The 12,942-nt window shown below is 39.2% G+C and overlaps 2 protein-coding genes across 5 annotated transcripts in view; one reads left to right on the top strand and one right to left on the bottom strand.

The window, feature by feature from the left end:
- Nucleotides 1–1,806, top strand: part of dpy19l1l (dpy-19-like 1, like (H. sapiens)) — an 88,518-nt gene extending 86,712 nt beyond the window's left edge. For all 4 annotated transcript variants that reach the window (XM_072571008.1, XM_072571009.1, XM_072571010.1 and 1 more), the window contains one exon: nt 1,410–1,806. In XM_072571008.1, coding sequence (XP_072427109.1) covers nt 1,410–1,578 — 169 coding nt within the window. In that variant the 3' untranslated portion in view covers nt 1,579–1,806. The remainder of the gene's footprint in view (nt 1–1,409) is intronic.
- The window catches only part of bmper (BMP binding endothelial regulator), a 67,563-nt gene continuing 56,402 nt past the window's right edge, over nt 1,782–12,942 (bottom strand). The window contains exons 13-15 of the mRNA XM_072571012.1: nt 12,089–12,425; nt 7,347–7,477; nt 1,782–4,452 (exon numbers count right to left, since the gene is read on the bottom strand). Coding sequence (XP_072427113.1) covers nt 4,274–4,452; nt 7,347–7,477; nt 12,089–12,425 — 647 coding nt within the window. The 3' untranslated portion in view covers nt 1,782–4,273. The remainder of the gene's footprint in view (nt 4,453–7,346; nt 7,478–12,088; nt 12,426–12,942) is intronic.

Raw genomic sequence — 12,942 nt, forward strand, 5'->3', positions numbered from 1 at the left:
AGTCATTACTGAGATTATAGCTGAACACTTAGAAATACTCAAGGTAATCGGGATGATTCAGCATGGTTTTTTGTAAGGGAATTTCACAGTTTGGGAGTTTTTTGAAGGAATAATATGCATTATGGGTAACATAAGCCTGCTGATTTGCTCTTGGATTTCCAACAGGTTTTTGACGAGATGCCTCATTAAAAGGTTATTTTGTAAAATAGGAGCTCAGAGTAGTGGATGACAGTATTACGGGAGAAAGAGTGTAAAAGATTGTTGTTTCGATTATCCAAAAAATTGATAAGACCACACCTCAAATACAAAGTGCAGATTTCTGTCTCCTTATATAAGAATGTAAATTTATTGGGGAGGTTCACTAAAGTCTGAAGGTAACTTGATTGAATTATATAAGATCCTGAACAATCTTGATAAGATGAATATGGAAGAATGTTCTGGAAAATCTCAGCAGGTCTGGCGGCATCTGTAAGGAGAGAAAAGAGCTGACATTGCGAGTCTTTGTCAAAGGGTCAGTCAGACTCACAACATCAGCTCTTTTCTCTCCTTACAGATGCCGCCAGACCTGCTGAGATTTTCCAGCATTTTCTCTTTTGGTTTCAGATTCCAGCATCTGTAGTAATTTGCTTTTATTTATATGGAAAGAATGTTTCCTCTTGAGGATGAATCCAGGACTAGGGAACACCATTTTAAAATTTAAGGTCATCGTTTAAGGACACGTGAAGAGAATTGTTTTCACTGAATGTTTTACAGGTTTGGAGCTCTTTTAGAAGGCAGCAGAGATGTGGATCTTTATATATATCTTGTTAGACAAGGGAATTATAGGTATTGAGGGAGATCAGAAAATAATATGTGCAATACAGCAGTTCAGCCATGATTTTGTTGAATGGCAATGCAGATTTGAAGGGCAGAATAGTGTACCCCTGCTCCTAGTTCGTATAAATACCATGCAGAAAAGGCTATACTGAAATCCAGTTAAACTAAAAGGTGCTTCAGTTAAATTATTTCTGCCTCTTCCATTCTAACAGCTATGTTGATTTGATGCAATTGGAAGTACTGGTTCTGAGGAATACATGGTATTGTGAGGAAACTGCATCATTGTCAGTCCTGATTCTGTTATTAATCTAGTCACCCCACACACTTGCAATGATGTTGGGGCAATTATTTAGTTTATCAATAATGAATACGTTAAGTGTTCACTGTCAGGATTACTAAATTAGCAATGCTGACAAGTTTCTGATTAGTTCATAAACCTAATCAATGTAATGAACCATCCTGGATAAGGCTTCTTCCAAATCTGAATTACAAACTTGTGTCCACTTTCGTTTAAAAAATATCTTTTTTAATGATCCAAGCAAATTATTTGCAAAAACCTTTTCATACGAAGTTGATTTCTATCTCTCTCTCAGGCCTGGTTGCAGCATGCCAGAAATTTGGGACGTGGAAGATGCACACAATGCAATGAAACCCCCTCTCTGTTCAATTCTTTCCAAGTCGCCTGCCCCTCACTTCACTCCTGTGTTTCAGAATGACGTTTATAAAGTCTTAAAGATAAAGAAAAGTCTCAGTTGGACGTAGAAATCTGTGGTAATTTGGATAAACAAGGGAATTTCAAGGCCAATTTTGGTTGAACATTGCTGCACAGATGAAATATTCCAAATTGATTGAAGAAAGCGACAGGAGGTGTGAATGAAGATGAAAACAAATGTAGAAATATGGTCTTCATGTTTCTTTATAAACAGAATTTTCATGTCTTTATGGAGTTATGCAATATGTGATTATTTTCAATAAAGATTTTGAGTAAAATGTGAGGTTGTGCCATTATTTGTCTATAAAGTGTTTTTGGTTGTGGCTATTTATTAATTTAATATACTGCCTCTTCTCTCCACAGGTTCTGTTGAGTTTCCAACATTTTCTGTTTTCATCTCATTTTCTGTGTTAACACTTTCCAAAAATATTAGATGCTTTCTTGACATTTGCCTTACCCCAGTAACTCTGATTTTTCTTGGATCAATTTTTTAAAAAAAGTTCATAGGATATACCAATTGCTGGTTTTGCCAGAATTTATTGTCTTCTCTAGAATGGGCAGTGATAAGTTGCCTTGACCCACTGCAGTTTATTTGGTGTGGATACACCCACAGTATTTTGAGGGAGGGAGTTCCAAGGTTCTGACCCTGCAACACTGAAGGAGTGACCATAGTTTTGCAGGTCAGGATGGAGAGTGGCTTGATGGGAAACTTGCAGGCTGCAGTGTTTCCATGTATTTGCTGCCATTGTCCTCTTAGATGGTAGTGACTGTAGGTTAGAAGGTGCCATCAGGGAGCTTTACTGAATTTCTGCACATACTTTTACTAATAAGCATTAGTATAGATGAATGAATGGGGCCACATCCACAAACAATCATGTGGGCTGTTTTGTTCTGGATGGTGGTAAATTTCTTGTGATGTTAGAACTGCACACATCCCAGGCCAAAGGGAAGTATTCCATCACTCTCACTCTCGACATGTGCTTTGTAGGTGGTGGAATGGCTTTAGGGACACAGGAGATGAGCTGTTGACTGCAGAATTCTCAGCCCCTGACCTGCTGTAGCCACAGTAATCCCTTAGCTAATTCAGTCCAGTTTCTGGTCAGTGGTAATGTCATTGAAAGTCAAGAGATGATGGTTAGATTCTGTCATTGAAGGTGATCATTGGCTGGCAATGTGAGGTACAAATGTTAACTTGTCAGTGTAAACCTGGATATTGTCCAGGTCTTGCTGCATTCGGACATTGACCACTTGAGGAAAAACAGCACATTCTTGTTTTGGCAGCTCTAGAGCTTTTGCCTGCTGAGGTTGAGAGTGCAACATGCTTGACCTCACTGCTCAATCTTGACACACAATGTAGCAATCAGATGTTCTTTAAAAAAAAGAGCATGTTGCCTTTCAATAGAAACTGGTTGTTCCCAAACAGTTTTTTTTAAAAAAACTAATGCTGTTTGTCACATGGTGAATAAAAAAACTGGTCACTGGCAGGTGCCAATGTTTAGCCCAGGTGCCCTTTGACATTTTTGAATATTTTAAATGATAATGAACAAATAAGTAACCAATATGTTTTAATTCTACAATCTTAGCACTGAAGTAGTGCCATCATCTCTGTTCCTGTCTACTGTTGTTGCCACTGGGATTTCATGCAGAATATGTGACTACATTCACAGACATATATTTACTTTCTCAATAAGTAACATTCCACACTTCATTCAGCAGATGTCAAATACAACAAACCTTGCACCTTAAGTTGAGCAGATGGCTATTGGTAACTTCAGATTGAATCAATCTTGATGCTCGTCTTTCTGTTTTGTGCTCTTGTAACAGTTCTGTCTGGAACAGGGTGAGAAACGGAAATACTGTGTCAGATTACTCTATTACATTCTAAATAGGAGTGACTGAGACATACATCAGACACATTCCACACCAGGTGATCTTATTGGAGTCACTTTGACTTTCTGTGAATAGTGAGTTCTGTAATCATCAGTGAGGATGATGTTGACTGGATCCTGTCACAACTTAGATCTGCAAAAAAAAATCCTAAAATGCATCAAGCCAGTAGTTCTTGAGATAGGGCAACAGAATGCTTCCAATCCTTGAGCTGTGGGACAAAGAGCCAGCTGTTGTTCCCCCGACATTCAGAGTTTGAAGTTTTGCCCATGTGTGTCCTTGTGTTGTGTGCCAACCTGCATCTGATGTTAAAGATACTGCCCATCACAGAGCTCCTTTATCATCTGCCTTGACAAATAATGGAAAATGAACAAACCTTGTTGATATCAAATAATACTCAGTCTTGCCTCTTTTCAGAGACATAAAGGTTTAACCTTGTTGACCTGATGAGGAGAAAGTGCCCTTCATTCATGCACCATTTTAAACTGCTAATTCTTCACTCTTGTAGTTAATTTTCTGCAGCAGACTGTACAGAAACATGTGCAATGGCCAATATTTAAATATTAAACACTGACTTCTGAAATATTTTAAATGTTGAAAGCAGTACAATAAATGATTTTTGACTGGCTTAAGTTCTTTTCTCTTTATATTAATTTAAAGTCTGTTTATACATTCAAAATCAGTTTATATATTTTTCCCAATGGTTAATCAATCATCAATTAGCTCATACTGAAAATATACATGCGTTCTTCTTTCTCTGTTGAAATTACAATGTCAGAGCAGTCAATCCAAAGCTGGTGAAAGAAGCTGTTTTCGAATCATCACCATTGATTTTGAGGTCAGGGGTTCCCAATTGTGTCACCGGGGACATAAGGCTGGCTTTATGCATCGTCCTCTGTGAAGTACTAGGCTTGCTGGGCAATGACAGCCTGCCACACATGGCTTAGTGCAAGGACCAATTTCGTTCCAGTTCTCACAGGTCTTGGAACAGCCTGGACCACATGTGTCATATATGGCACCGTGCTTACACTGGGTAGCTGAAAAGAGAATGAATAATGATTAAGAACGCACATACACATCTTGTCTATTTTTCTGAACTGAAAGATCTATCTTTGGTTTCTATGTAATTTTAGAAATTTGGCACTTATGGACTTTTGCTGCATTTGGAAATTCTGAGGTCAAAGAATTACAAAATGGGTTAACAAATCCTTTAAACACTTGCCCCCTATCAGCCAAAACTTTAAAACACTTGCCTCTATCAGTGCTTGTAACAGGAGTAGAAGGTAATCTTCTCACTCTTCATAATATATAAGGAGTCAAGGTTTTTACTCATCCATTTAGAGACTGGTGATATCGAGAAGAACTGGGTGTCATCAGCGTGTGTGTGAAAACTAATGCTAAGCTTTTAGATAATGTCATCAAAAAAAATGTATGGAATGGGGAGGGTGGATAGATATTTGGGGACCCTAGAAATAACAACATAGCAGTGGGAAGAGAAATCATTTTCTCTGAATATATAGAGGAGAATGCAACTAGATGAAGGCAAAATATTTCCATTTTTGAAAAGTTATGCAATGAAACAAGATGCCCTGTGTTTTCAGAGTGATGAATGTTCGACTACTTTTAACAGGTACTGTCTTGTGTACTGAAACCCAGAATCGAAAGCTGTCATTGCAGGCGCAGATATTTGCTGAACAAAGAGATGGGACTGTGCCCAAATGCAAAATTTCTTACATTCAATTGACAATATTTGGTAAAATGCTTAAAAATGTAAAAGCATAATCTACAATTCCTGAAACATGGACTCTGCACAAAGTCACCAATCTTCACCCTGGGTAAAATTTGGAGAAAGTTGCTGCAGGATGTTACTCTTCCCAGGTCTCCCCATGGTAAAGTTTACACGTGTAAGGATTAAGCACATGCAAATTTGCTCTTGCAGTGTAGTTATACAGTAAATAAAAACCTGAGTCAGATAGGAAGGGAGAGAGTGTACAAACATAAATGTGCACCAATAAGTAAGGTCAAAGTTGGAAAAATGCTCGAAAGATGGAATTAAAAGCTCTTTATCAGAATACGCAACATCCATAACAAAGAAGAATTGATGGCACAAACAGAAAATAAGTAAGTATGATACAATAGGCATTACAAAGGTAAGATTTTGAAGTTATTTAACCTGGGATTTTAATATTTAAGGGTTGATTTGGAATGACAAAAGGAACAAAGATGAGGTCTATTACGAAAGGATGAGATCAGTGAGAAATAATTTTGATTAAAAAAATCAAGATGTAGAATCAGTTTGGGTGGAGATAGGAAATGTCAAGGGAAAACCAAAATACTGCAAATGCTGGAACTATGAAATAAAAAGAGAAATTGTGGGAGAAACTGCAGGTCTGACAGCATTTACAGAAAGAGAAGAGTTAATGTTTTGACTCAGAACAGAAGAGTCATATAAGGCTTGAAACATTAACTCTTTTTCTCTTTCCCAAATGCTGCCAGACCTGCAGAGTTTCTCCAACATTTTCTCTTTTTAAAAAAAAAGTTATTGGTTGGGATCATTTATAGGACTCCTTTCTGTAGACATAGAGATCATGGAGGCTAACAAGACAGGTACTGCAATAATCTTGGAGTAATTTTAATCATAACACCAATTGGACGAATCAAACTGGCAATGGTAACCAGGATACTGATTTCAAGCAATGCATTAGGACAGTTTCTTAGAACATTATGTTCTGTGTCAATATAGAGACCAGACTATTTTGTGTAATGAGACAGGATTAATTAATGATTTCTGAGATCCTCTTGGCAAGAATGGAATTAATATAAATTAAGTCAGAAAATACTAAAGAAAGACAGCAGGTCTGGCAGCATTTGTGGAGAGAAAAAAAGATCTACAGATTTGTGCCAAAATGATTCTTCTTCAGAGCTTAGGCTTTTAATCGAGTGGTACTTGTATGCTAGAATTTCACATTCAGTTTGAAAGAGAGCAATATGGATCTGTGATAACTGATTTAAAGTTAAGTAGGGGCATATGTAAGGGCATGTACACCAATGGCTAAAGTGTAGTGGGAAAATAGGTTTAAAGGTAAGAGAGTAGAAAAGCAGTGGCAGACATTTACAGAGATATAAGTCTCAAAGAAACTACCAGACCCACTGAGTTTGTTCTGCAATTTTTGTTTTTGTTTTATATTTCCAGCATCCATAGTTCTTTGCTTTATTTATGTCTTACTACATTGTTCACAGCATCGGCAAAACCAAATGTTATGGAGTAAGAGGTTAATTGTTTTTTTTACTCTTAAAGTGTGTACTGAGCATCCATATCAGATCAAATGGAACAGAAGCCTAAGTCTGTACAGTTCCACTATGATATCCTCTCTTACCATGCCTTATAAATAAATGCATTTAATAAAGCCAGCTAGCTTTGACTCATATTACCACATACCCAGGGTAGTGCACACAATTTTGGTCACCTAACCTAAGGAATGAGAAACTTGCATTGGAAGCTGTTCAGAAAAAGTTTATTTGGCTAGTTTCTCGGAGGTGGGTGTTGACTCAAAACGTAAGGTTGAGCAGGTTGAAACTATCTATACTCATTGGGATTCAGAAGAATGAGACCTGATCTTATTATGACATAAACAGTTCCAGTGGTGTTAACAGAGTAGCTGCTGAGGGGAGAACCTAGAACTTGGATTCTCTTCCATATAAAAAAATTAAAGTTGGATCATTGAATGTATTGAAAAGCTGAGTTAGTCAGATTTTTGATCTACAAGGGGCATAAATGGTTAAGGGTGTGGGGCATGCAGGAACGTGGAGACAAGGACATTACTAGACAACCATGTTATTGTTGAATAACAGAGAAGCCTCCAGTGATTAGGTAGCCTATTCCTGATGCTTTTTCTTATAGCTTGTTTTTTGGTCATTGCTGTGAACTTACCAAGACAACTCATCTCTGGTCGCCAGTGAACCTGGATGCCTTCTCTCTGACAGGCACGCATGTAGGCAATCAGAGACTCACAGTAACAGTTCTTGTGTAGTGGGCACTCACACATATCTGTGACACAGGATCTGTGAGAAACACAAAAAATGCATTAGATTATGATGGGGGACACATGAAGCAACAATTCAAAAAAGGATTCACCAACCATGTTCAACCTGTCTAAAATGCAAGTGGAGAATTCCAAGTATCTATGCTCAAGAATCCCCCATCTGTTATGTTCACTGCTTCAGCATATTTAACCCTCAGTCTGGACACTGGTTAACAGGTTCACAGTGTTTGTCCTCAATCTGGACACTGGTTTACAGGTTCAGTGTGTCTGTCCCTCAGGCTGGACACTGGTTTACAGGTTCACAGTGTCTCTCCCTCAGTCTGGATACTGGTTTACAGGTTCACAGTGTCTGTCCCTCATTCTGGACACTGGTTTACAGGTTCAGCGTGTCTGTCCCTCAGTCTGGACACTGGTTTACAGGTTCAGCGTGTCTGTCCCTCAGTCTGGACACTGGTTTACAGGTTCAGCGAGTCTTTCCCTTAGTCGGACACTGGCTAACAGGTTCACAGTGTCTGTCCTCAGTCTGGACATTGGTTTTCAGGTTCAGTGTTTTTTTGATGATGTGGCAAGTCACTAAATTAAAGATAATGTTTTCTTGTTTCTGGTTAAAGGTATATCCATTCCCAAAGCAAAAACCAACCAGCAAAAGTTTGAGCTCAGGTAACTGTTATTTACTTTAAAAATTAGCAATACTTTTGCATCTTAGTTTAAATCAACCTCCAGATCTAGGCTGGCATTTTATGAAGCTGTTCAGAGTTGACTTATTCCTGCAGTAATGGCACAAAACCTGACAGGAATAGACTGGAATCGCTCCTTTTGATTATTGGGGAGTAACCAAATGAGCCATGCAGTTAATTAAAGTGAAATTCATATTTGCATTAGCCAAATTTCATATCCTGCACTCACTATGCCATCTAGTGGAGAATCGAAATATGGCTTAGAGCCAGAACAAAACTTAAGGAAGTTCAATTATTTAAATTTAATCAGACATTTCAGAGTACAACTCCTGCAAAAAGGGACTCAAAAATTGCTTGTTAACAAGTTCCAGAAAATTAATTTGACTTTAGTTCATAACTTTAAATCAGAAAAATCCATGATCTGAAAGAATTCATATTAAAACATGAAACAGCCAGTTTCAGGAATATTCAGGAGTATTGAATATTCAGGAATATTCAATATTCAGGAATCTTTTTTAAAAATCAGTTTATTCATTTTTTTTCCTAACAGACTGAAGGAAGATCTCACAGAGCACAACTGAACTCATGGAACAATGGATAAGCAAATTCTAAATGTGAAGAAAAATAATTAAGATAGTTGAGACATTGGATGGGCTAAACTTGATAAAGAGGAGGCACTTGCTGTACTTAACCAGTTCACCAAAACTGATCAGTTGCATGCAAAGATACTGAAAGAAGAATGGAAATTGCCAAGGCACTAACTATCATATTTTCAATCCTCTTTAGATACAGTGGAGCAAAAATATTGAAGACTTGTAAATATTACACTTCAAAAAAGCATGTCAGGATAAATACTGCAACTATAGGCCTATCAGTTTGACTTCAGGCATGGAGAAGCTTTTCATAACAATAATCCTGGATAAAAGTAACAATCACTTGGAAAAATGCAAATTTATTAAGGAAAACAGCATGGATTTGCTAAAGGCAAGTTGCGTTTAATTAACTTGAGATTAAGGGAGTTGATGAGTTAACTGAGAAGGTCGATGTGGTGTAATATACTTGCAAAGGCATTTGACAAGGAGCCACATTATACACTTCCATCAGTAAAGTTAATGCCGATGGAATAAATGAGCAGCAACCTGAATGGTAAATTGACAGAGTAGTGGCGAATGTTTGTTTTCACACTGGAGGATGGTCTGCAGTGGACTGGACCAGAATCAATATTAAAACTCCTGATTTTTTTAATCTATGTTCATAACCCAAAATTTTCAAAATTGATGGATGGCACAAGACTTGGAAATATGGTGAACTGTGAGGGCGCTGGCAATAGGATGCTGCCATGCTGGTGAATTGAGTGGATATGTGCCAGATGAAAGTTAATGCAGAGAAGTGTGAAGTGATACATTTTGGTTGGAAGAACGAGGAGTAAACAAAATAGAAAAAAAGAGCACAGTTCTAAACAGGTACAGGAGAAGCTGAGTTGGGGGAAAATCTGTACAAATCTGGGACTAGCAAGATAGTTTAAGAAAGTGATTAATAGAGGTATAAATAGAGGCATAGTGTAAAAGTAAACAAATTTTTGTGAACCTGCAGAAAATATTAGTTCAGTTCACTTCTGGGCACAATATTTTAGGGAACATGAGAAGGTGCAGAAAGTAAGATTTCCAGGGTCAAGAGAATTCAGTTATAAACAGTGCTCTCTCGAAGCTGCGCATATGTACTACTGTTCCATTTGCAACATTGACTTCCAGTTCCAGAGGTCATTGCCATTCACAGACTTCAGAGGCCTGCATGATGAAGAAAAAAATCAGAGGGAATGCTGGTTATGAGGATAGGTCAGAAAAGCTGGGCCTATTCTCTTTAAAGAGAAGACTGAGGGCAGATTTGATAGAGGTGTTCAAAATCGTAACAGGTCTGCACAGAATAGTTAAGTGAGAAACGATCTGGTTCCCAATGGGGAAAAGAGTTGAAAACCAGAGGACACCAATTTATAGTAAATGGCAAAACAGCCATCAGTGATACGAGAGAAATCTTCTCATGCCAGTGGCTCAGTGTATGGATCAGTTCTGGAATACAGTGAACAGTGCAGTAAAGGCAGGTTCACTTGTGGCTTTCAGAAATTACTTTAAGAGACAAAAAGTGCAGTGCTGCGAGGAAAGGGTGGGAGGGTGGCACTAACCGAGTTTTTTGTGCAGAAAACCAGCATTACAGACTGAATGGTCTCCTTATGTTTTGCAGGCATCTTTTCATTCAGAGTTCATTAAGACATGAATGGGAACCTTGCCCTGTCAGGCACAGCCGATATTCAGATTTTTAATGTCGTATGTGCAGGGTCAGAGTGCATTCTGAGCATGCGAGATCACAGTGAATCGTACAATTTTAATGTCTCACACAATATATTTACCACAGACAGGCAGTCTCACAGGGATAGTGGAATTTATGTTTGAAATTGCAATGATCTAAATCCACAATAGATGAAGTAATAACTTTCCCAGCCCTGTCCAGCGAAGATGCCTTCACTACTCCTGTGGATGGCTCACTAACTTACAGCAGCAGACTGTGACAGGGCACTGAAACCACCAAATAACATTGAACCTGCTGATTTTCAGCAGAGTTTGAGATAGCTGATAGTTCCTCACTAATCCATCAGTTTGTGAACTAGCTGAAATGAGAAGACTGTTTCCTCATGTTGAGCTGAAGCCAGTGATCTCTCCCAGGTGACTCACTAGTGTCCTGATCAGATACTTTTCACATATTGTTTTAACTGCTGCCTCAGAGGGTGTGGCATCTCTCCCAGAGTGTTTCTAGCAAGGATTTAACCACTGTTAGCAAACAGGGTGCACCACACACACTCAACAGAAAATCATTCATGATACAGCAGAGGCTATATTGAAACACACTGTACACATTAACAAATTATCAGAATTCCTCTTAATCTCACAGCCAAACCTCAACCTTATTTTGTATCATGGCTTTGGTCTATCATGTACATAAATTACTGCAGCAAACTTGTACTAAAATATCAGCAAGCTCATTAATATTTGTGCACCAGACACACAGAGTTCAGAACCAGAATTTCATGAAGCTGGTTATTTTATAACCAGGATGAAATAGCTTACCATGACGCTGTTGGATTGTCATAAAATCCCACCTGGTTGGTGAATGTCCTTTAGGGAAGAAAGTCTGCCATTATTGTCCAATCTAAATCTACACATTTCCAGTCTGAGATGATACAACTGACTCAATGCCCTGAATTAACAGACTCACCGTTGGTTCTTCTGTTCACCTGGGTGAAACCTGGGTCCCTGACCACTGCTGCAGAGTTGACTGAAATACCTGAGATTTGACTTTCTCAGTCCGTTCAAACTGAATTTAGCAAATCTATCCCAAAATAATAGGGAGGAGGCCAATCAGGGCTTGTTTATAAACTTTAGATTGTGTCCTAACATGTACTTGGGGATATTATCTTTACGAAGGAGTTTAAAACTCAAAATATGGCAGAAATCTCTCCAAAGTGACTGGTTCGTATACATGTGGCTGCTTTATCCCTCAGTCCCTTCCCCGTGAGAGTTTAACTCAAGTGACTGTGGAATGTTTGTAACTCCTCCTACTCACACATCCTACACTCATTGAGAGCAGACCTGAAAAACGTATTCTCCCTCAAGCAAGTTCTTGCTATGCTTTTAGCTAGTGTGGCCTATAGGTGACTCCAGTCCCATACTGGCTAAGAGCATAGCAAGAACTTGCAGTAATATATCATCTTTAACACAGTAATACATTCCAAGGTGCTTTGCAGGAGATATTAGGAAATTAAATCTGTTGCTGATTCAGATGAACAGTATGGAAAAAAGGAATCTCTTAAAAGATGGCCGACATTTTTTGCGAAAATCTATGAGTTCTCTGGTCATTTGGATTGGAGCTGCCTGTTACCACTGACACTGGGAAATACTCACCTGTAGAACAAGACGTAGTCTACCTTTGAGTGGCAGTTCTTAAAGGCCCAGGACTTCAGTTTTTGGCATTCCCTGTGAGCCCGAAACTTCACTTTTACAATCCCTGAACACAGATGCGGTCGTAATCTCCGTTGCGGTCTGTTACAAATGCTGTTTGATTCCACTCGCCACGATTCAGCGAAAGCATCAACCTCAAACTTGAAATTGCCATCTCCACCAATCAGATCATCTCGCTTGTGCCCGTTGTAGTTCCCACACAGACCACAAAGTTTGCCCTTCAATTCTGGAGTCGCCAGTACCTCCACAAAACTGTCTCCATCCCAGGAAATCACAATACCTGGACAAAGCAAGAATGTATTATTGACAACTTTCAGAAAGGTACAAACAGCCAAACTCAACTGGGAGTAGCTAGCAGCATACTCACCTCTGAGCTAGAAAGCTGTGGGTTCAAGTTCCACTCCAGTAACTTCGGCAAAGAGATGACAGACCACTACTGAGCAGGACTGCACTGTCAGCACTGAGGGTATGCCGCACTGTCGGAGGGGCAGTTCTGAGGGAGTGCTGCACTGTCGGAGGGGCAATACTGAGGGACTGCTGCACTGTCAGAAGGACAGTACTGAGGGAGTGCTGCACTGTCGGAGGGACAGTACTGAGGTAGTGCTGCACTGTCAGAGAGACAGCATTGAGGGAGTGCTGCACTGTCGGAGGGACAGTACTGAGGGAGTCCTGCACTGTCAGAGGGACAGTACTGAAGGAGTGCTGCACTGTCGGAGGGACAGTACTGAGGGAGTGCTGCACTGTTGGAGGGACAATACTGACTGAATGCTGCACTATCAGACAGTCAGTACTGAGGA

This window comes from Chiloscyllium punctatum, chromosome 5 (assembly GCF_047496795.1).
Source record: "Chiloscyllium punctatum isolate Juve2018m chromosome 5, sChiPun1.3, whole genome shotgun sequence".
In the NCBI taxonomy this organism is placed as follows: Eukaryota; Metazoa; Chordata; class Chondrichthyes; order Orectolobiformes; family Hemiscylliidae; genus Chiloscyllium; species Chiloscyllium punctatum.